This window comes from Pteronotus mesoamericanus, unplaced genomic scaffold, assembly GCF_021234165.1.
Source record: "Pteronotus mesoamericanus isolate MK-2021 breed Mesoamerican mustached bat unplaced genomic scaffold, CSHL_Meso_final contig_180, whole genome shotgun sequence".
NCBI lineage: Eukaryota > Metazoa > Chordata > Mammalia > Chiroptera > Mormoopidae > Pteronotus > Pteronotus mesoamericanus.
In genome coordinates, this window is record NW_026555076.1 from 9,173,062 (window position 1) to 9,198,371 (window position 25,310).

A 25,310-nucleotide genomic window follows, 5' to 3' on the forward strand; every position below is an offset into this window, starting at 1 on the left:
GATACAAAGAACCTAATAGAGTATTGTAATGCAATATTTGCATCTATTGTTATATAAATGTGTTCAATATTAGTACCTATCTTTGCCCTGGCTGGTGTGGCTCAGGGGATCGAGTGCCAGCCTGCGAACCAAAGGGTTGCCAGTTTGATTCCTAGTGTAGGGCACGTGCCTGGGTTGCGGGCCAGGTCCCCAGTAGGGAGGTGCGTGAGAGGCAACCACATATTGATGTTTCTCTTCCTCTCTTTCTCTCTCTCTTCCCTTCTTTAAAAATAAATAAATAAAATCTAAACAAAATAAAATACCTATTTTTTGTATTTACTGATATGTTGATGTTTTGCTCTCTCCCTACATTTATAGATGTGGCTATATATTGTTTATCAAAGCTATGTACAGCTGCGAAGGGTTGACACTACAAAGTGTGTATCCTAAGAACTTGTGGTGTCAATTATCTACATGTCCTGGGAGTGCACACTAACAATTGTTTTCTAGTTTTAGGTGATTCAACAGTATTACTTTGACATGAACTTTTCACAAGAGAACTGACCAGACAAGTAATTGCCTATTTGTTGGAACTCCTTCTCCTGTATATTTTTCTGAGTGACAAGTTCTTAAAGTGTGCATGAGTTAATGTACCATGACCAGTCTCTCACTCTTTAGGATGGAGGGTTCCATGTTTCCACATAAATGCCACATTTGCTATTGGTGGGAATAAATATGTATTCTATTATGTGCATCAGATCAGAGATTAGTTTGCTGTTTAGGGTTCCTGTTATGAATTAAGCCTGTTTAGAGTATGGTGCTAACAAAGAAAATACAATAACTTCAATTCTTGATCCAACTCATTAGGTATTAAAAAAGAAAATTTATTTTACTGGTATTGATTACACTCCAGCTGTGGCTGGTCATTTTAGAAATCTCCATTGCTCTGCCATTACACAAGTTTAGACTACCATTTTTCTTATCTGGAAGACAGTGACAGTTTCCCAGTTTATCTCCCTGACTGTAGTCATTTTCCTCCATTCCATTCTCCACATAGAAGACTGAGTCATCTTTCTAATATGAGTAAAACCCTCCAGTGATTTCTCACTGCTCACCAAATAAGGTTGAAACGCTACAGCATGATTCTGGTCTTTGATCACCATTAATCATGCTTTTTTTCTGATACCTTCAACCCCCATTCTATATCCCAGCCACAATGACATTTTGCAATTACAAGAAATGACTGTGTACTTCCTTTTCAAAAGACATTTTTACATACTACTTCCCCTGACCAAGACAGCCATCCCACTTGTCACTTGATTCACGGCCTCCCTCTTTGCTCTCTCAAATCACTTTCTGACTCTACAAGACAAGGTTAGCTAAATGTGATTCACTGTCATAGCAGTGTGGATGTTCTGTCATAGCATTTATTACAATATTTTAGCATTTCCTGATTTATTTATGTCTTTCCCTACCTTTAGATTCTTAATTTTAGAAGCAGAATTATGTCATTCCCAATGGTATTCACTTTCTGGAACTTGGGAGATGTTAAAATGGTATTTGTTGAATGAATGAAAGAATGAATGAAAATGTATAGTGTGGTGTGCTTGCAAGATACATAGGTGAACTCATAAATATGTTTGCTCAAATTCATCATCCTTTTATAAAACCTTTCAAAATTTTGATCAGAATGATATAAAGTAAGAAAAACGGAGCTGCTGTTAACCATGATGGTGAGATATACTAAGCAAATTTTATAGGTCAGTCACAGGTAGGGATCTATCTTCTCACTTATCACTTTCTCATTATTTTATTTCTCAGCAGAAAGCACCTTTTTAATAGCATTTTAGAAATTTAGCACAAGTCCATTTATTCCAAACCAGAAATATATGTAACTTCTTCAAATTGCTTTAAATTGTAACCATATAAAACACTTTTCTTTTTTTACTTTATTTTTATTGTTTATGTTATTGTAGATGTCCTCATCACCCTCCCATTTTGCCCACCTCCACTCAGCCCCTGCAACCCCCTTCCCTCTGGCCATCACCACTCTGTTGCCTGTGTACATGAGTTATACATATATTAAAATATTTTTTAAACATGAGAAAAGATCAACCTTACAGTTAGAAGAAAGTATTTCCATATTGTCCAATTTTTATTCTCTCCCAAAGAAAAGTTGGACATTGATGGGAAATTATGAGGTAATATTTGAAGATATTATCCTTTCTGATATAGAAATTGAACTTGTTTTTATAAGCTAACTAGACTTACATGCTTGGACAGTTAACTTCCCTGTTGAGGAGCTCATTGCTGAAAAACAAAATAGAAGAAAGAGTAATAATTTGATATCTTCCTGATTGGCCTTCATAACCTGAATTATCAGAGAATATTGACCATATATAGATTAGAGATAGTTGAACATACTCATCAGACAGGAGAATGGTTACCTGATACAATAGGATATGGATATAATTTCTGTAGACTTATAGGTAACCTCCAATGGGGCTTATAATACCTCTAGCAGTGAGTGATTAACACACAAATAGTGGATGATTAAAATTCACATATAGTTTTTGGACAGTGGTTTTCCAATGGTGCAGGATAAAGCCTCTTTGGATTCTGCCTCAGAAGAAAGGGAAAATAGGGAAAGAGGGAACAAGTAGATGGGGTTTTGAGGATGAAACCCAGACTTAATCAGAACAAATTAAGTCCTCTTTTCTTTGAGAGTTCAGATAAGACTTTCTTTGGTGAAAGCATTTAGCAATTAAAAATGAAAACACTTTGAAAACTCCAAAAAAAAGTATGTTTAAAATACTAAAACACAATTCCTGAATTATCAAATTGCTTTTTACCTGAAGAATGAACTATTGTGTACTCTTATCCAATATCTGCTGAATATATTGGCAAAGGTCAATTATTGTATTAAACTAAGATTGAATTCTATTAATTTCCACCAAAGTTAGAAATATGATAAAGAAAACATGAACACTTAAGTTGAGAGACTTATGGCAATATGGTGGCATAGGTAAGAATGGCTTGCCTCCTCACACAACCATATCAAAATTACAAGTAAATTATAGAACAACCATTACTCAGAAATGTCAGAAATTGAATTGAATGAAAGTCTGACAACTACAGAATTAAAGAAACTGCATCCATCCAGACTGGTAGGAGGGGTGGAGACGTGGAACAAGGTGGTCTCACATCCATGTGTGGTGGGTAAAAATCTGTGAGGGATACCTTGGGAGTAAGGAGTCCCAGCCCTACACCAGGTCCCCTTGCCCAGGGTTCCAGTGCCAGAAGAGAAGTCCCCATAACTCTGGCTGCAAAAACCAGCTGGGACTGAGCCAATAGAAACAACTTCTGGAGTCTCAAACAGTTCCTCTTAAAGAATCAACATACTGACTTATGCACACTCACTCCCTCTGAGCTCCAGCACCAGGGGAGCTGCTTGAAAGGTTCCAGTGGCATATGGAGAGGAACTGAAGTGTCTGGCATCAAGGCAAGAGCTGGGGACAGCTTATTCACAGACAGAAAGGTGGGCAGTGGCTATTGTTCCTTTTCTGAACCCTCCCCCAACAGGGCCACAGAGCCAGCAGGCTGGTGCCATATCTGATTCCATCAACCTGGCTAACACTGTTTGACCCACCCTGGGATCTCCTGAGACTCCATCCCATCCAGCTTATGGATCCACCCAAGCTATTTTTCCATATGAATGCCTTGTCTTGGCTCATGCTTCACAACTTCCTTAATCCTGTCAAACAAGCAGCAGTCAGCCTCAGTGAGTCCTGTACCTCTTGCTAAGTGGGCCCAGATCAGGCACTAGCAGCAGCCAGCCTAGATTCACAGCTAGGCTTTGTCTGAGAATCTCCAAGCCCAGCACAAGTAGCAGCCATTTCAGAGTGCTTTATAACTCAGGCAAGGTAGCCCTGAACAGAACACTAGGGCCTATGCACCAAGTGGACAACTACAGACCACATTGGAGAACTACCACTCTGCATCTGCAGAGCTGATCCTCCATGGAGGGCAGAAGTTGTTGGTCAGTGGTTACAGCCAGTCCTTGCAGCTGACTGGCCTGGGAAAATTCCTCCCATTGACCTGCCAACAGCAGTCAAGGCTCAATTACAAGAGAAGGGTGTACTCAGCCCACATGGAGGGTGCACCTTGTTATCCAGCTTGGGTGATAGGAGAGTCTGTGCCACAGGACCCTACAGGACACTTTCTATGTAAGGCTACTCTACCAAGACATAGAGTCAAAGCAGCTCTACCTGATACATAAAAACAAATACAGGGAGGCCGCCAAAATGAGAAGAAAAAGAAATATGGCCCAAATGAAAGAATAGGTCAAAACTCCAGAAAAAATCTAAACAAAATGGGGATAAACAATTTATGAGATGCAGCGTTCAAAACACTGGTTATAAGGATGGAACTTAGTGAGGATCTCACCAGCAAAAAAAAGATCCAGTCAGAAATGAAGGATACACTAATTGAAATAAAGAATGATTTAGAGGGAAATACAGTAGAGTGGATGAAGCTGAAAATCAAATCAATGATTTGGAATACAAGGAAGCAAAAGAAAACCAATCAGAACAAGGAAAAAGAATCCCCCCCCCCCCCAAAAAAAAATGAGGATAGTATAAACACCCTCTGGGACAATTTCAGGCATTTCAACATTCATATCATAGGGGTGCCAGAAGTAAGAAAGAAAGAGCAAGAAATTGGAAATCTATTTGCAAAAAATAATGAAAGAAAACTTCCTATAATTTGATGAAGGAAGTAGACATGCAATTCCAGGAAGTACAGAGAGTCCCAAACAAGATGGATGCAAAGTGGCCCACTCCAAGACACATCACAATTAAAATGCCAAAGGTTAGAGATAAAGAGAGAATCTTAAAAGTGGGAAGAGAAAAAGCAGTTATTTACCTACAGGAGTGTTCCCATAAGACTGTGAGCTGATTTCTCAAAAGGAAGTTTGCAGGCTAGAAGGGATTGTCAAGAAATATTCCAAGTCATGAAATGCAGGGACCTAAAGCCTAGATTGCTCTATCCAGCAAAGATATTGTTTAGAATTGAAGGGCAGATTCCTAGACAGGAAAAAACTAAAGGAGTTCAATATCATCAAACCATTATTATATGAAGTGTTAAAGGGACTTATTTAAGGAAAAGAAGATCTAAACTATGAAAAATAAATGGTAATAAATACATATCTATCAACAATTCAATCTGAAAAACAAACTAAGAAACAAAAAGAACAGAGACAGAATCATGGATACAGAGAGTTTCGATGGTTGCCATATGGAAGGGAGGTGTTAGGGAATGGGTGAAGAGGTGAAGAGTTAAGAAGTATAAAAAAAGTAGTTACAGAATAGCCATGGGGATGTAAACTACAGTATAGGAAATGGAGTTGTTAAGAACTCATATGCATGACCCGTGAACATGAACAAGGGTGTGGAGATTGCCTGAGTGAGTAGGGTGTTCTGTGTGGAGGAGGGCAAAGGGGGAAATTGGGACAACTGTAATAGCATAATCAATAAGATATAATTAAAAAAAATAAACAAGTTGGTAGGAGATTGCCGAAAACTGATAATTTTCAAGATAAAATTGCTTACTGAGCAGAATGAAGAGAAACTGTTTTACAGATTTCTACCAGTGGCATGTTTCTTAGACTCATGTTCTCTGCATGTAATTTCTCATTGTGCAAAATAAGAATATTTTTTTCCTATTCACTTTCTATAAATTCCACATGGGAAACTAGTGATGATAAACTTTGCAAGGTAGGGGTTTTGAAAATACTGAATTCAAAAATACCCTTAAAGCATGACCAAATCATTCAATGGTGAAAAATCAATTCCTCAGGACAGATTCTCAATGCTTACTCTATGGAAAGCATTCAGTTTTCTGTCACATGTAGTTTTTAGTAAATTTCTTGTTCTACTTAAAAAACTAATATGTTCTATATTAGTAGTGAACTAGAATGGAGAATAGTATAATAGTTAGAATTCTTCAGTTAAAACTTCTTCAGCTTAGTTTGAGCAAGATGCAAATATACCCTTTCCAGGAGTGATACCAGGTTAAGTGTAATGGTTGTAAGTGTAATTGGTATTTAAGGGTTGAATTTTTAGGGAGAATGACCACACCTGGAAGCAAACTACCTATACACAAGTAACTAGCTATTGAAGGTTTCTTATTTTGATCAATATTTTGACTTTTCACACCTAGGAATGCGAGGAAACATAACACCCTCATCTTGAAAGTAACTCTCTAGCACATTTCTGAGTTGGGAGTAATGTAGTTAGTGTTTAGGGCTATTACACTACAAGTAACATGATGGGAACCAGAACAACCCCACTGCACTTAGGTAGTGAGCTGTTCTTCCACAGCCATGGCGCTTGCAATGCAAAGATGTTGATTTTGGTTTTGCTCTGACACACGGCATTGTATCAAGGACCCACACCGCACAGTTATTTGCCATAACAAAATGCATATTTGACAAATTATGGCCAAATCTTGAGCAGCAGTTTTCTATTCACTGGGGAATAGAAAGTCCCTAAAACCGTGTTCCTAGAGAGCAATGTTTTTTGCCTATAAGAACTGTCTTGAGGTTTCTCATTGAGTTTTCCACTAAACGGGTCTTTCCTAAGTGCTAGTAAACACTAATATTTTTACATTTAGAAATTTGGAAACCTTCAAGGTTCTAGCTTTTTCTATACTACCAATCACTCACATTAAATGTTTTCAGATTTGCAAAGCATATGAACTGTTTACTAGTTTTCTAAGTGGTAATAGCCTGTATCTTCCATATTATAGGTGTTTTTTTCTATACATTCATGGTATTTCTATGATTTCAGGAAGGACAAACATTATCATTACAATTTTATAGATCAGAGGATGGAGAAAATGGAGCCAAGGGTATGGCCCAATTACTTGGGTGGTCCTGCAGTTACTCAGTGGAACTGGAATTAGAATTAGTCAGGTAACTCTTAAATCAGGTTCTTCATCAGCACATCCTGTCCTTTAATCTATTACAGTCATTAAAATAAACTGCAGCTCACAAACTCAGCCCGTAAGAAACAAAAAGACCGGACAGTCCAGGACCACTCCGTGCCTTATTTCAGGTTTCAGATAGCTCAGGCTTTTAAATTCCTGGCAAGTTAACTGGCTATTGGAAGTTAAATAGAACACATCATGTAACTTATCATGATTACCACTATTTCATAACCTCAATTCATTTGCTTTCCCACCTAACAAAGAAGGTGGATTAAGCCCTTGACAGGTTCTTCCTTCCCAGGTTGGGAGAGGTCCCTAGCTTTTTTCCCTGAGTAGCTGACTCTTCACCACATCAGCAAACTCCTGCCCATCCCATTTGCTCAGATTTTCATTTCCTGGTCAGGTTCCTCTTCAAGAGTCAGCCAGACCCTTATGAGGGCAGGGCATCCTGTTTCACATGTGATATTAGTCACTTTGTATCTCTTCTGTGACTCTAAGTATGGTGCCCATAGGAATTTGTAAGGGAATCCTGCCCCTGTCTACTGGAAGGAGATGCTTATGGAAGCAGCTTAGTGTGCAAGCGTAAACAGGTTTCTGTCTAGCTGGACTCCTCAAAGTTTTTACTATGCTAATATAGGAATGAATTTCCAAGAGATGAATCTTAAGATAGAATTTCTAAAATGTGTTTGACCACAGAGCCTTTTAAATACTCTCAATAAATGAGAGACCTAGATTTGAATCTTACCTCTTTTTAATAATTACAGTCCTTAAGTTTCTTAGCCCTCTTTCCCATCTATAAAAGTGAATTTGCCTACTTCATAGAAATTGAGAAATTAGATGCTGCCTGTAAAGGGCATAGAAAGGGCCTTGATTAAAGTTGATTCTCTTTTTTAAAGAGGTGATAATAGTATAATGATTATAATAATTTTTTTAGGTTAGTGATTTTTACTTATTACTTATAAAATGGCTTTAGTGGATCCAAAATTAGTTTACTACTTTTCCAAATGCTGATAGGAAGAAAGAAAACAAAAGTTTATAATTTCACCATATACATGTAGGGTAATTGGAGGCAGTCCAGCTTCCTCTTCCAGGTGTCTGAGTAACTAAAGGAAGCAGTTTCTCACAACCTGGAAGGGGTCTGATAAAACAGTGTTCTCACAGCCTTGAGACTGTGTCTCACAGCTTTGAGTCTGGGTCCGATAAACAGTTCCCATAACATGAAGTGGGCTTGTATGCACAGTTCATGCTGTGTTACCTAACCATTTGGCCTATAGCTGGATTTGTTCCTTCTAGTACTAAAGAAGGTAGGGGCTTTTTAGTGTGGGTGCAGACATAGACATGGGCTTGTGGCCTGCGTGGCTTCCTCGAATAAAGGCATGTCAGACATCCCAACGGCTCTGTGAATATTCTTCTGTATGCACAAATCCCATGAACCTGTCCAGCCCTGAACAGTCATGACATAATACAGAAATTATCCATATTTTTAAAAGGCAAAACACGAGTTTATGTTTTGAGAAGATCCTGCCCAGAAAAGCAGTTGTTTTGTTTTGTTTTGTTTTTTCTAAATGCTTAGATTTTTCACTTAGTCATGGAGGCAGTGGCTAGGTCAGATTTACTCTGTTAATGGTAAAAGCACCAGTCATTACTATAGGAAAAACCACTTGACAACTAACCTCAGACCTGCTTTCATCATAGAATAATAAAACTCTGAAATTTTACTCTTTTAACTTGAATTTTTTATCTACATTCTAGCTATTATTTGTCAGAAATATGGCATGTGAATCGAAGATTAGACGTAAAATGAACTTAATAGAGAATCTCACATCACATAGAAAGGTACCTACTCACCATTAACTTGGACTGATGAGGCATTTATAGGCAAGGTTCTTGTGTTCCTTATCTTCTGGTTTAAGATGCTATGGATTTTCTTCTTCCTTACTGCCCTTTGCTCAGCAGAGGGGAACTGGAACACCATAATGACATCTGCTTTCACACCGTCTTCCTCTGGACTATGAGACCCAAGAGAAAGACGATTATTTCAAGAATACATCTGGTATCAACTTACATTGTTTCCTGTTTTTTCTTCTCCTGAATTATGCCTCGATTGCTGAAAATGTCAAGTGCTAATCCTCTCACACTGACATTCTCTCATATGTCACTCTCTGACCCAAGGCCATTTCATATGTTCCCTCTTCAAGTTTTCATTACATTTTGAGTGTATTTTCCCCATTGATTTCAAGGCTGTCATAGCAGTTCACTAAGAGTCAGGCATCAAAAATTTATCATTGAGATCACAAACTCTGAGAATTGGAAGAAACTTTAGTGACCTCTCTGACCAGTCACTCTTGTATCTCATACTCAAATTACCTCCACAACTTCTAGGACAGGTGGTCCTCTAACCCCAGCTCGGTAATTAAAATAATGGAAAGTTTACTTCCCTAAAGAAGCTTATTTCTCTGTGGTCAGCTCTGATTTTAAGACAGTTCAGTTTTAGTAGAAATATATCTCCTTATCTCTTCCATTCATTAAGCTTAGGTCTATTAGGTAAGGTATATATGAAACATTAATCCCTTTCCACATAAGATATTTGAAGAGAGTGATATTTTGGTCCCTGAGTCTTCTCCAGATTAAACATGTCCAATTTCTTGAACTTTTAAAAAATATATAGATTCAAGTCCATCCACGTGTGGGACAGAATTTTTATGTACTCTTAAAGTAGGAAAACAAAACAATTAAATGTTTTTAAAAAATTAGAATGTGTGTTTTGATCTGCCATGTCTTTGAATACTTAATGAGATTCAAGCTCTAAAAAATATGAATGGCCTATTTTCTGGAATACTTTGACTCTAAAACGGAACTCATAGCAATTCTGGGGCATTTTTATATATTGTCCATTTAGACTCTGGAATATGAAAATATAAATAAATAATCAGAATTTTATGTCAAATTGGCAAACATATGACCAAGTAATTTTCTCTATTTTATCACAGGGAAGACTTTGGCTGTAAGGTGGCATTTCTCTGGACTCACACAAAAATTCATTGATGATGATTACAAATTCAAAGGAGTTCATAAGATTATGGTGATGTTGCTAGAATGTTATGGTGAATCAGAATTCGAAAATAGAGGTCATGAAATGTAGATCGTTTCAGCAAATATGTGCTTTTAATCTCCTAGATGTTATGGAATTGACTCCATTTATGCTATAAAAATTTTCTGGAGGTTCTAGTTACTCAGTGAAGGTGGAAGGAACTTGGAGTTACTCTGTTAATAGGCATTAGCCAATTGGTGAGAAAAGTGATTACTTCCTTCAAATACATCTGTCTGGATATATTCATTTTCTTTAAGAAGATGACTCATACAGGCCTATAGGTTTGCACCTATTACGTATATGTTTTGCTATGTGCTTTCCAAATAACAAAATTGAAACCTCTGAGCAATTTGTGCAACTGATGTAAGTTTCCCCCTCAACCACAACAAACAGAAAAAATATTAAAACAGAAACATCTTTTTTGTTTAGGTATGCCTCCTGACACTGGGGCTTTGTTACAGGTAAATCTTATTATCCCATATGGCAGTCAATTTTGTAGTCTTAATATTTTTGAAATGATGTATTTGTCAGAAAAATACAACTTTGTGCCTGCAGTGACATGCTACTGGGTTTTCCCAAGACCACAGATTCTCATAGTTCCAGGCCTTGCAATCAGTTCATAGGGTTTGAATCCTCATTCTGTCATTTGGGGAAACTGTCACTTGGGGAACTTCGAACATATCACTTTACTTCGCCAAGTTTTAGTTTTCTCCTTACAAAGTGGTGGTCAATGCTATGTCTTGAGAATGTTGTAGAGATGATATTTATGAATGACGCTATCCAAGAGTCTAGCTCATAGAGGCACACAATAAATGAGGGTCCCTGTCCCCTTTGCATTTGTCCCTAGGCTGCGGCTCCACCTTTGCCCAAACATACATACGTTAGTCTGACTACTCGATTCTTGATATAATGCTCATTCAAGGACGAATCTATAAATGTCTCATCCACCTGTTATTACAACAAGAGAGAAACTCTGTTAATAATATATTTTATAATAAGAAGATACCCCTGATTAAATGTTAGAGCGGTAAAAAAAAGTTTTAACCTGAGTAATACCATTATTTAAACCAGTGGTTCTCTATACTCACAGTGTAACCAAATCATTTGTAGACTTTTTTTTTAGTTTACAGATGCTAGAGTTTGTCTTCCAGAGGTTTAGTTGTAATTGGTGTGGGAGGTACCTCGGCATTTGTATTTTAAGAATTTCACCAGGTGATTCTGAATGTGCTGGTGCAGGCATCTTGGGTAGAAGATACCTACACCCCATATAGCAGGTAAAGCAGAAAAACTCAGAGCAGAATGGGACATAGAGGGAGGACACCTTGAGAGGTGGTAGAGAGAACCTCAGCCCACCCCTGTCTTTGAAGTCTATCCTGCTGCTCACACACTGAGCCAATGTGAGCTTTAACTTCTTACCCTGTAAAACAAAGATATTTATGCTGTTCCTTGGGTTTTAGAGATTAAACACATATAAAATACTGGCTATATTACGGTAGTAAACTACTGGTGATTTCCAGTCTCCATCTGGGCACATAAAGTCTCAGATTCCTTTGCAGGCCTTTGGCTCTATGTACAGGAGAGAGGGATTAGGGATTTAGGGAAGAACCAAGAACTTTTAAGTTGTTGATTGTGGGCTCTAGGGTAAATCAAGGAGGAAGAAAAAGTAAGGTGGTATTATTGCAGGTTAGATAAAAGTTGTGTTACTTTAGGAAAGAGAAGAAAAGCCACTGTTTTGGTTTATACACACATTTTTAATTGCCTGTCATTGTATTATGCCATGATGTATTGCACCTAGATTTTGACTTGTAGAATCCTAAAGTGACCACTTGGTGGCATCAGTGTCGTTGGAATGCTAGCACTGCATTTCACATTTGATGGCAGATGAGCCACACATGCAAAAACACAAGTCCTACATGCTTATGGAAAGGATAAGAACCAACTCTCATTTTGAAAACCATAAAAGATAAAAATAAATGGAAGGCTGTTTCAGGGATCAAGGAACTCATAACTTCCTTAACATTGTCAAGCATTCATAAATGTTCAAGAACAAAAATATTAATGATGTCCTTTAATCCCTACAATAACTCTATGAACCACAAATTATTTTCATTCTTAATTTATTTGAATAGGAAACTAGGGCTCAGAGACATTATATGAATTTCTCTGACATCACATGGATAATAAACTGGGACTTAAACTTAGGATTTTTGTTTGTAGGTCCATCTTCTTATCAAACACACAGCCTCCCTGTTAAATGTGATGTACATTTTACTTCAATTTATTTTATAGAACACATGATAGTAAGTTATAGAATAAGTAGCTGGTTGACTTTAAAAGATAAAGTATAAAAGTTGTAAAGATATGCATTTGGAAATAGCTGTACTTGGAAAATAGAAAAATTTCCAGGATCCAAAATATAATTTTATTTGTATTTAAGAAAAGTTTAAAGAGGCTGAGGAAGTGTGGGGTTTATATGTTAGAAACAAAGTTGTTTTGTAAGATACATTTTCACAGCAGTGATATCGTTATATCACTCTTCTTGTCACCCACAGCCAGTCCTATTACTCACATTTGTGGGGAAATCCAAAAGAAAAGCAAAGGCAAAAAAAAAAAAAAAAAAAAAAAAAAAAAAACAGGGTAAAAGTCACAAGTATTAAAAAGAAGAAAAGTTAATAGCAGTTGGGTATTTTAAAAAGTTTGATTTATAATTATCTTCTGAAATTCCAACCCCAATTGATCCCTTGGCCATTTGCAATTTGGCAAAGGGATTGGAGTAAGTTTTTGACCCTGGATGATATCACTCATACGGCAGCATGCCTACTGAGAAGAGTATCTAAATCCAGCATCAGTTCCATCTTTGAATGATTCAACTGTCTGAGAAAATAGGAACTGAAATAATAACATAAGAAGAATCCAGGCAGAAGCAACTTCAGTAATCATAGAAATAAAGAAGTTTTTTCTTTCTAACTCAAACTTCAGGACCCTGCCTCATTGATTAGGCCTAGGGTCCAACCCAGGATTTTCAGGTGATCGAGTAGTGTGAGGAAAACATTTTGAGAAATGCTAGGGAGAAGATGGGCTAGGAGCGTTCTTACACTGAAGAAATTTACAATGGGGAAAATCAGAGTAAACACGAGCTAAACTTTATTGCTGACTGGCATTTATGTATGAACTAGCTTTCTAGAGACCGTGAAATCATGTTTCCTTGGTAGGTTAAGGCCAGGCCTACCTCATCATTAACACTCTGCCAACATTTTGGAATTCTAAAGTCCCAGGAATTTTGGAGGACACATTTCTTTTTAAAGCTGTGTGCTCGCTTATTATAAATTTATTATTGATACAACCTATTAGAGTTAGTGATTTCTAAATCTATCTGCTCCCCATCTGAGGTATTTGTAGAGTTTTGTAGTTGGAGTCTCCAACTTTGTTCCACGTTAGTCTCCTAACGTGGAACAAAGACTGCCTCTCAGGGTAGTATCTCCTTAGGTCTGATGATTTTGAAATGTTGGTAATTGCACTGAGATTAAGTTCTAAGAGGGCAATTGGAGGTTAGTTGGGTGTTTAATGAAAGAGTTAGGGAGAGGCCGTCAACTCAAACAGACCTCACCCAACCTCACTCATTCTGTCTACACATGCAGCATGCCTTACCCTGTCAGATGCTCCCAATTAAGTAATCTTACAGCCGTCTTTGTACTCACATACAGCGAGTTTCAGGGCTGAGAATGCAAACTTCAGATAGTTAAGCCACTGAAAACTGGCCACTGAAGACTGGCCAATGGGCCGTAAAAGCAGTTTCTTCCACCATCACACTGGATGAGCCCCCGGGAACTAAAGGAACCAAAATACGCCATGAAAAATATTTCAGATTCTGTTGTCTTCTCCTAATTGTAATAAGGAAACCACACAAAGAATATATAAAAGAGGCTTTTAAAAATACACCTTTGGCCCTAAATAAGGCTTCATGGATGTTGCCTTGCTACAAGGGCTGGACTCATGGTAGAAATAGAGAACAGAGCACAGTTGCCTTTGAGCCTCCATTCACACAGTCAGAACTCCAAGGGCCGCGCCATCTGCCCCGACCCCCCTCACCCCCGGCTTCAGCCCTATCACTACCTTTCAGGTGTGGCTGTGCCTTGCCCTTCTCAGGCTCTTCCTTCGGTCTGCAGCACCCTCCCCACTCTGCCAGCTCTGCTTTTCTCAAGCACAACTCTCCTTCAAGGTCTAGTTCAGCTAACACTTCCTTTGGGATTATTCCTCAAACCCCAGAGGAATCTTTTCTCCCCAGTCTTAATTTTTCTTATCCCTCTCACACCTTCTACTCCTTAATATAGTTACTTATGAAAATATGTTATCTTCTCTACTAAATGGCGAATGCTTTAGGGATAGGAACAGTGAATTAATTTTTCATACTCTACAAATTGGAAGATGGCTCCTGAGGTATGGGGGATGAGTCTGCACTGGGATTCTGGTGGCTGCTCTCTTAGTTTTCTGCCCGAGGCCACCACCCCCAGTCTCTCCCCAGGTGTTTGTAGTCCACCCTGACTGTCCTTTGCTGGAACCCAGGGGATCACAAAGTGAGCAACATTATTCAGGAGAAAAGATGGCAGAGGAGTGAAAGGGAGTCACGCTGACCTCCTCCCAAGACCAAACTAGAATTGTGGCTAAGTAGTGGAGAAATCACCTGGAAAACAATGGAATGATAGAGGGAGAGGAGCCTTGGAGCTGCAGACAGACAGTGGAATCAACTTTCACACATCCGAACGAGTGAGAAGTGCGGTGGAGGCTCGAGAGGGTGGGCTGGGCGCCATCGGGCGCCAGCACCAGTGGGACATTGAAACAGCCATTTGGATCCCCCTGAGAAGAACAGGGTCTGAACCATAAGCAGGGACCTCTAGACTATAGCAGCTGAAACCAGGAAAACGCACAGACAAAACGCAACCCCAAAAAGCTTAAGGGTGCTCTCTGCCAGAGACAGGTGGCTGGGGATGCAAAGAGACTTTTAAAGGGCCAAAGCAAAAATTTGCGGTGGCAGCCACCTTACTTGTTCCCTGGGTAGAGGCAGCAGCAGAGTGGGCTGGTGCCTGAGGAAAGATTGGTGAGGAAAACTTTGTGAAGAGAACAGAGATGGTGGCCAGCGTAGCCCCGGTCATAACTCACCTCCCACTCTGCAACTACCATTTTGTTCAGGCATAAGGGAATTAATAAACCTGTCTTTTGCATGCTCTGCACACAGCTTGTGCACGTGTGAGCTGGGGGTTAAGTGCAGACTGGCTGAAAGAAATAGAGGATCCCTGGCCAAAGGGGACACACAGCTGCATAGAGACCCTTGAGGAGAGACTGGAGACGGAGGCGTTGGGGAAAGAACAGGAGGAGGAACCGGGGAGTCCTGACTCCCTCCCCATTCCATAGTCTCCATTTTGCCTGGGCAGGACGTGCCCCCAAAGAGGCAGAAGTGGGTGTACTAGCCGTTGGGCCTGTGATAAAAAACGGTCCCTGGAAATAGTGGATCCCTGGCCAAAGAGGTCACAGAGCTGCCCAGAGACCCTCGAGGAGAGACTGGAGACAGAGGTGTTGGGGAGTCCCAGTGCTGATTCTTCCCCAGTCCACAATCCACATCTCGCTCAGGCGGACTACTCCCCTGAGTGACAGCAGCCTATAAGAGGATGACAGTCCTGTCATCAGGAGGCACTGCTCTGCCCTGTGGTGCCTAAGTCAGACAGATGAGGACAGAGTGACCAGAATGACAATCACAGGAGTCAGACACAGACAGTAGATTCCTGGAAGGCTCAAAAAAATGGCCCAAGGTCAGATAGGGTCAACAGCTGACACCATCAGAGGCAGATCCAGAAAGAAAAGTAAAGAAAAAACAAATAAATAAAAAGACCCACCTACTATCATAGAAATTTAATCCACAAAGTCAGGAAATCTAGATGGATCAATTGAAGCAGAAGAAAAAAAGAAAAAGAAAGAATAGACTCTCACAAAAATGGGAAGAAAAAGAAGTTACCCCCAAATGAGGGGAAAGGAGGACTCCCCACAGAGAGAGCTAAATGAAATAGAGGCAAGTGAACTATCAGATATTGAATTCAAAACAATTGCTGTAAGGAAGCTCAATGAGCTCAGCCAGATCAAAGATAACTATGAGAAACTGCAGAGAAACTATCAGGCTCTTAAGGCAAACTATATCAACATGGAAAAAGACATAGAAACTATCAAGAAGACACAAGAGGATATGAAGAATACAATTTCTGAATTGAAGAACACAGTAGAAGGAATCAAAAGCAGGCTGGATGAAGCTGAGGTTTGAATTGGCGAGCTGATTGATAAGGTAGAAAAAAGCTCGCAGAAAGAACAAAAAATGGAAAAAAGACTCAAAAAGAATGAAGAGGCATTTAGGGAAATTCAGGACAACCTGAAATGCAATAATATCCTCATAATAGGGATACCAGAAGGAGAAGAAGAGGAGCAAGGGATAGAGAACCTCTTTGAAAAAGTAATCATGGAAAACTTCCCCAATTTGAGGAGAGAACGTCTCATGGGTCCAGGAAGCACTGAGGGCCTCATTCAAGAGAAATTCAATGAGGCCCACTCCAAGACACATCATCATTAAAATGGCAAATGTCAAAGACAAAGAGAGAATCATAAAGGCAGCAAGTGAGAAACAGGTAGTAACTTACAAAGGAGCCCTGATATGGCTAGCAGCTGATTCTCAACAGAAACACTGCAAGCCAGAAAGGAATGGCAAGAAATATTCAAAGTAATGAAAAGCAAAGGCCTACAACCAAGGCTGCTCTACCCAGCAAGGCTCTCAATTAAAATAGAAGGGGAAATACGGAGTTTCCCAGACAAAAGAAGGCTAAAAGAATACGTCTCCACCAAACCAGCACTACAAGATATGCTAAAGGGACTGGTTTAAGAAGATGAAGAAAAAGAGTGAGAAAGAGAAAAACACAGGTACAAAGAGAAAAAATGAATAAGTTTCTATCAAAATAATTCTCAATGTAAATAGACTAAATGTCCCAATCAAAAGACATAGGATAGCTGAATGGATAAGAAAACATGACCCACACATATGTTGCCTGCAAGAGACCCACCTCAGAACAAAAGACCTACACAGATTGAAAGTAAATGAGCAAGAGAAGAAAGCAGGGGTAGCAATACTTATATCAGACAAAATAAATTTCAAAACAAAGGCCATAAAAAGAGTCCCAGAGGGACACTTTATAATACTTAAAGGAAGAATCCATCATGAAGACTTAAACATTGTAAATTTATATGCACCCAACATAGGAGCACCCAAATATATAAGGAAAATATTGGACAACTTCAAAAAAGATATAAAAAACAACATACTGATAGTAGGGGTTTTAACACCCCACTGTCAAAAATGGACAGATCTTCCAAACAAAACATCAACAGGGATATTGTGGACCTGAATGACACACTGAATCAAATGGACTTAACTGACATATATAGAATGTTACATCCCAAAGACACAAAATACACATTCTTTTCAAATGCGCATGGAACTTTTTCAAAGATAGACCACATGATAGGACACAAAGCAAGCCTCAGCAAATTCAGGAAAATTGAAATAATACCGAACTTTTTCTTGGACCACAAGGGATTGAAACTGGAAATCAACCTCAAAGAGAAACCTAAAAAACCTTCAAACTCATGGAGACTGAACAATACACTAGTAAACAATGAATGGGTCAATAATGAGATAAGAGAAGAAATAAAAAAGTTTCTGGAAACAAATGAAAATGAACAGACAACAGTCCAAAACCTATGGGACACAGCAAAGGCAGTCCTGATAGGGAAGTTCATAGCAATACAGGCCTACCTAAAAAAGATAGAAACATTTCAAATAAAAGACCTAACACTACAACTTCAAGAACTGGAGACACAACAACAAATAAATCCCAGAGCAAGTAGAAGGAAGGAAATAATCAAGATCAGAGCAGAACTGAATGACATAGAGACAAAAAGAACAATTCAAAGGATCACCCAATCCAAGAACTGGTTCTTTGAAAAGATAAACAAAATTGACAAGCCTTTAAGCAGACTCATCAAGAAAAAAAGGGAGAGGACCCAAATAAATGATTCCAGAAATGAAAGGGGAAAAATAACAACTGATACCACAGAAATACAAAGGATTGTAAGAAACTATTATGAACAACTATATGCCAAGAAATTTGAAAACCTCGATGAAATGGACAAATTTCTAGAAAAGTATAATCTTCCAACACTGAAGAAGGAAGAAGCAGAAAGCTTGAACAGACCGATAACAGCTGGGGAAATTGAAGCAGTCATCAAGAAACTCCCGGCACACAAAAGCCCTGGGCTGGATGGTTTCACAGGAGAATTTTACAAAACATTTAAGGAAGCGCTAACCCCAGTCCTTCTCAGACTATTCCAAAAAATCCAAGAGGAGGGAAGACTCCCAGACTCTTTGTATGTGGCCAGCATCACCCTGATCCCAAAACCAGATAAAGACCCTACAAAGAAAGAAAACTACAGGCCCATTTCGCTGATGAACATAGATGCTAAAATCCTCCACAAAATATTGGCAAACTGCATCCAGCAATACATTCAAAAGATTATCCACCACAATCAAGTGGGATTCATCCCACGCATGCAGGGATGGTTCGATATACACAAATCAGTAAACGTGATACATTACATAAATAAAAGAAAAGACAAAAACCACATGATCATCTCGATAGATGCAGAAAAAGCATTCGATAAGGTACAGCACCCGTTTATGATCAAAACACTCAGCAAAATGGGAATAAATGGGGCATTCCTCAACGTAATAAAGGCCATATATGAAAAACCTACAGCCAATATCATACTCAACAGGCAAAAACTGAAAGCTTTCCCACTAAGATCGGGAACACGACAAGGATGCCCGCTCTCACCGCTTCTTTTCAACATCGTATTGGAAGTCCTAGCCACAGCGGTCAGACAAGAGAAAGAGATAAAGGCATCCAAATAGGAAAGGAGGAAGTAAAGCTATCATTGTTTGCAGATGACATGATAGTGTACATAGAGAACCCTGTAGACTCTACCAAAAAACTCCTCAACCTCATAAGTGAATTTGGCAAAACAGCAGGATACAAAGTCAACATTCAGAAATCAAAGGCATTTTTGTACACCAGCAATGCAATAGAAGAAGAAGAAATCAGAAAAAAAATACCATTCGATATAGCAGAAGAAAAATAAAGTACCTAGGCATCAATTTAACCAAAGACGTAAAAGACCTGTACACAGAAAACTATACAACGTTGAGGAAAGGAATTAAGGAAGACACAAACAAATGGAAGCATATACAGTGCTCAATGATTGGAAGAATTAACATCATCAAAATGTCCATACTACCCAAAGCAATTTATAGATTCAACGCAATCCCTATTAAGATACCAATGACATATTTCACAGAAATAGAACAGACATTTCAAAAATTTATATGGAACCATAAACGACCCCGAATAGCCGCAGCAATTTTGAGAAAGACACACAAAGTAGGAGGGATCACAATACCGGACATCAAACTCTACTACAAAACCACTATACTCAAAACAATCTGGTACTGGCACAAGAACAGACCCATAGACAAGTGGAACAGAATAGAAAGCCCAGAAATAAGCCCAGGTCTCTATGGGCATCTAATATTTGACAAAGGGGGCAGAAGCATAAAATGGAGCAATAATAGCCTCTTCAACAAATGGTGCTGGGAGAGCTGGACGGCTATATGCAAAAAATTGAAATTGGATCATCAGCTGACACCATACACAAAAATAAACTCAAGATGGATAAAAGACTTAAATGTAAGTAGCAACACCATCAAAGTCCTAGAGGAGAACATAGGCAGGAAACTCCCAGATATCCCATGCAGCAATTTTTTCACCGATCTGTCTCCTAAAGCAGGGGACATAAAGGAAAGAATAAATAAGTGGGCCTCATCAAACTAAGAAGCTTCTGCATGGCTAAAGAAAACATTAGCAAAATGAAAAGGGAGCCAACTGTATGGGAAAATATATTTGCTAATGATACATCAGATAGAGGTTTAATCTCCAAAATTTATAAAGAACTCACTCGACTCCATCCAAGAAGACAAATGATCCAATCAAAAAATGAGCAAAGGACCTGAGCAGATGCTTTTCCAAGGAAGAGATTCAGAGGGCCCAGAGACATTTGAAAGGATGCTTGGTGTCACTAGCCATCAGAGAAATGCAAATCAAAACCACAATGACATACCACATCACAGTGGTCAGAATGGCCATCATAAACAGATCAACAAACAACAGGTGCTGGCGAGGATGTGGAGAAAAGGGAACGCTAGTACACTGTTGGTTGGAATGCAGACTGGTGCAGCCATTGTGGAAAGCAGTGTGGAATTTCCTCAAAAAGCTGAAAATGGAACTGCCTTTTGATCCAGTGATTTCTCTGCTGGGACTATACCCTAAGAATCCCAAAATGCCAATTGAAAAGAACCTATGCACCCCAATGTTCATAGCAGCACAATTTACAATATCCAAGTATTGGAAGCAACCTAAATGTCCATCAGTAGATGATTGTATCAAAAAACTATGGTACATTTACGCAATGGAATACTATACAGCAGAAAGAAAAAAAGAACTACTACACTTCACGACAGCATGGATGGAACTCAAGAGCATTATGCTAAGTGAAATAAGCCAGGGGGCAAAAGACAAATACCATATGATCTCGCCTATAAGTGGAACCTAACCAACAATACAAAGATGCAAGGAAAATAAGACCAGCAACACTGAAAAAAAAAAAGAAAGAAAGAAAAGAAACCAATAGAGACAAGAGGGAAAGAAGGAGGGGTGAGCAGGGAAAAGGAAGGGAAGGGGCAAGTCAAGGAACATATAGCAAGAACTTATGGACAAACCCAAAGTGGGGAAGGATTGAGGGAGGGAGAGAGGGAGGGGGGCAGGGGAAAGTTGTGGGGGGTAGGCAGAGACAAATGTATTTGAAAAAATAAGTAAATTAAAAAATAATAATAAAATGTAGAGTTGAAAACAAAAAAAAAACAACAACAACAAAAGAAAAACAAATATATACCAACAAATTGGATAATCCTGAAGAAATAGATAAATTCCTGGAAATATACAACCTACTAAGACTGAATCATGAAGAAACAGAAAAATCTGAAAGATCAATAATAAGGAGATAGACTAAGTAATTAAAAACCTTCCAACACAGAAAAGCCCACGGCCAGATGGTTTCAATGGTGAATCTATCAGATATTTAGAGATGAAATTAATACCTATCCTTCTCAAGTGCTTACCAAAAATTGAAGAGGAAGTAACAGCCCCAAATTCATTTTAAAAGGCAAGAATTACTCTAATACCAAAGACAGAGAAGGACACTAAGAGAAAACTACAGAGCAGTATCCTTGCTGAATACAGATGCAAAAATTATCAACAAAAATATCAGTAAACTAAATTCAACAGCACATTAAAAGGTTCATAGACCGCATTGAAGTGGGATTTATCCCTGTGATACAAAAAAGATTCAACATATGCAAATTAATAAATGTGATACACACATTAATGGAATGGAAGATAAAAATCATATGATCATGTCAATATATACTGAAAAAGTATTTGACAAAATATAACATCTTCCACAATAAAAACTCTCGACAAATTGCATATAGAATGAATGTACCTCAACATAAGGAAAGCCATATGTAGCAAACCCACAGTTTACACCATACTCAACAGTGAAAGGTTGAAAGCTTTCCCTCTAAGATCAGAAATAAAACAAAAAGGGCACCCACTCAAACCACTACTATTCAACATAGTATAACATAAAAAAAGAAATAAAAGTCATTTAAATCAGAAAGAAAGAAGTGAAATTGCCTTTCTTTGCAGAAATATGATCTTGTATATAGAAAATCCTATAGACTCCACCCAAAAACTGTTAGAACTAATCAATGAATTCAGTACGGTTGCAAGACACCAAATCAATATACAGAAATCAGTTGCATTCTATACACTAGCAACAAAATACCTGAAAGAGAAATAAATAAAACATACCATTTACAATAACATCAAAAATAATGAGCTACCTAGGAATAAATTCAACCAAGAAGGTGAAAGATTTCTACACTGAAGACTGTAAGACTTTGGTGAAGGAAATTGAAGAAAACTAACACATATGAGGAAAATCAAGATGGTGGAGGAATGAGTGGAAGTCACGCTGACCTCCTCCCAGGACCAACCTGGAATTACCACTAAATTGTGGAGAAATCACCTGGAACAAACAACTGAACAATAGTGAGAGAGGAGCCTTTTAACCTTGGACAGACAGAAAAATCAGTGTTAGCACAACCTAACTGGTAAGGATGCAGTAGAGACTCAAGAAGGCAGGTGGGGCACCCATGGGTGGCGGCAGCAGAAGGATTTTGAAACAACCAGTTGAATTCCCCTGACAACCATAAGTGGGGGTCTCCAGCCTACAGCACCAGAGCCCAAAAAGTACACAGATAACAGCCAGCTGTGAAAAGCAGCAGGGTTGCTCTCTGACAGATGGGTGGCTGGAGATTCAAAAAGCCGTTTACAAGACCAACACATAAATTTTTGTTTGCAGCCACTTACCCTCGTCTCTGGCGAAGGTGGGGGAAGAGTGGGCTTGAGATGCCTGAGGAGAGACTGGGGAAGGAGGCTTTGGGGAGAGAATTGAGAGACTACCCAGCAGGATCCTCGTGCTGACTCCTCCCCCATGAGGCAGCAGCCATCTGGCTCAGGCAGACCACTCCCCTGAGCAGCAGTGGGAGAGGACCCAATAACCCCGGCCACCTGGAGGCTCTGCTTGGGCCCAGTAGTGCTAAAAACTGATGGCTGAGTATAGAGTGGCAGCCACAGATAGGCAAACCGTGGCTAAAGAGGGCACAGAGTGGTCTAGAAACACTTGAGGAGAGAATGGAGATGGAGGCTTTGGGGCGGAAACGGAGAGAGTAGCCAGAGGGATACCAGTGATGAATCCTCCCTCATACAGCAGCAGCAATCTGGCTCAGGCAGACCACACCCCTGAGTGACAGCAGCATGAGAGGACCCAATAACCCCACCCCTAGGAGGGACTCTGCCTCACCCTGTAGTGTCCCTAAGCTGGCCTGCTGAGTGCAGAGTGATTAGATTAACAGCTAGAGGAGACAACCACAGGCAGTAGATTCCTGGAAGTCTCGAACAGACAGCCTAAGGTCAGACAGGGTCAACATCTGACATCATCAGAGGCAGATCCAGAAAGAAAGAAAACCAGCGGTCTCCTACCATAGAAGTTCTCACTACAAAGTCAGGAAATAAAGACAGATCAATTTAAGAAGCAGAAGCAAAAAAGATGAGTCTCACAAATAATGGGAAGACAAAGAAACACCTCTCAGTCAAAGGGAAAGGAGGAATCCCCAGAAAGAGAACTCAATGAAATAGGGGCAAGTAAACGATCAGATATTGAGTTCCAAACAATGGTTCTAAGGAAGGTCAATGAGCTCGGTGAGCTCAGAGAGAATTACAAAAAACTACAGGGAAACTATGAGGAACTTACTGCAAACTATATCAGCATGGAAAAGGACATAGAAACTATCAATAAGAGACAACAGGAAATGAAGAACACAGTAGAAGGAATCAAATGCAGGCTAGATGAAGCAAAGAATCGAATCAGCAAGCTGGAGGATAAGGTGCAATAAAGCTCCCAGAAACAGCAAGAAAATGAAGAAAGACTCAAAAGGAATGAAGAGGCTTTTAGGAAAATGCAGGACAACCTGAAATGTAATAATATCCTCATAATAGGGATACCAGAAGAAGAGGAGCAAGGGATAGAGAACCTCTTTGGAAAAGTAATGATGGAAAACTTCCCTCATTTGAGGAGAGAAAAAGCCACACAAGTCCAGGAAGCATAGAGGGTCCCAATGAGGCTACTCTAAGACACATCATAATGAAACTGGCAAATATCAAAGACAAGCAGAGAATCCTAAGGACAGCAAGGGAGAAAAAGTTAGTAACATATAAGGGAGCCTTGATATGGCTAGCAGCTGACTTCTCAACAGAAGCACTGCAAGCCAGAAAGGAATGGCAAGAAATATTCCAAGGAATGAAAAACAAAGGTCTGTGACCAAGACTGCTCTACCCAGCAAGCCTTGCAATTAAAATGGAAGGCAAAATAAGGAACTTCTCAGACAAAAGAAGGCTAAAAGAATACACCTCCACCAAACCAGCATGGCAAAATATGCTAAAGGGACTGCTATAAGAAGATGAAGAAAAAGAGTCTATCAATACCCAATTCCTTTCAAAGTCACCAGTACTTGATATTATCAATATTTTTAATACTTATTAATCTGATTGTGACAATGATGTATTATTTTAATTGTTTATTATTTGCTGAAACTAAACCTGTTTTTGTATATTTCTTGCCTATTTCTATTATTTTAGAAAAGCTTTAAGGATTTTTCAGTATTCTTTACCCACTTTTTGATGACGTTTGTAGAATTTTTTTTCTTAAAAAAAAACTACAATTAACCCTTTCATAGATGTGTTGCAAATACTTCCTATTCTATTAATTTTCCTTTAAATTTGTGTACATGATATTACTGTATAGTCTTAAATGTTTAATATAGTCATATTGTCAATATTTTACTTTATATCTTCTGGGTTTGAAGATTTTACTTCAAAGTAAGAAAAATATTATTTTGTATTTTCTCCTAAAACTCCTTAGATTTTATATATTTATTTAACTCACCTGAATATTTATCGTATAATGTGTGAAATAGGGCTCTATATTTGTTTTATTTCAAGTAATAGTGATCCATGCACTTTATATGTTGAATAAGCCTTATTTTACCCATTGATTTAAAATATCAATTTAATCATATAGTACTTTGGTAGAAAGATATATACATTTGTTTCTAGAATGCTCATTTTATGTCATTTATCTACTTGATTATTTCTGTGCAGGTGTCATGAGCTGAGACTTTATAATAGATTTAAATTTTTTAATATTGTATAATGGATCTCGACATTTAAAAAAACAAAGAAATAAAATCAATCTGCCTTTTAAAAAAAAAGAAAAAAAATTCCTACCTTGGAAACATGGATAGAACTGGAGAACATTATGCTAAGTGAAATAAGCCAGTCGGTGAAAGACAAATACCATATGATCTCACTTATAAGTGGAATCTGTTCAACAAAATAAATGAATGAACAAAATAAACCACAGGCAAGGA

The 25,310-nt window shown here is 38.7% G+C and overlaps 1 protein-coding gene across 1 annotated transcript in view; it reads right to left on the reverse strand.

Moving 5' to 3' along the window:
• Window positions 1–25,310, reverse strand: part of LOC129065493 (transmembrane protease serine 11A-like) — a 48,930-nt gene that overhangs the window by 10,962 nt on the left and 12,658 nt on the right. The window contains exons 4-6 of the mRNA XM_054566735.1: window positions 10,938–11,005; window positions 8,815–8,975; window positions 2,251–2,289 (exon numbers count right to left, since the gene is read on the reverse strand). Of these exons, the coding sequence (XP_054422710.1) occupies window positions 2,251–2,289; window positions 8,815–8,975; window positions 10,938–11,005 (268 nt within the window). The remainder of the gene's footprint in view (window positions 1–2,250; window positions 2,290–8,814; window positions 8,976–10,937; window positions 11,006–25,310) is intronic.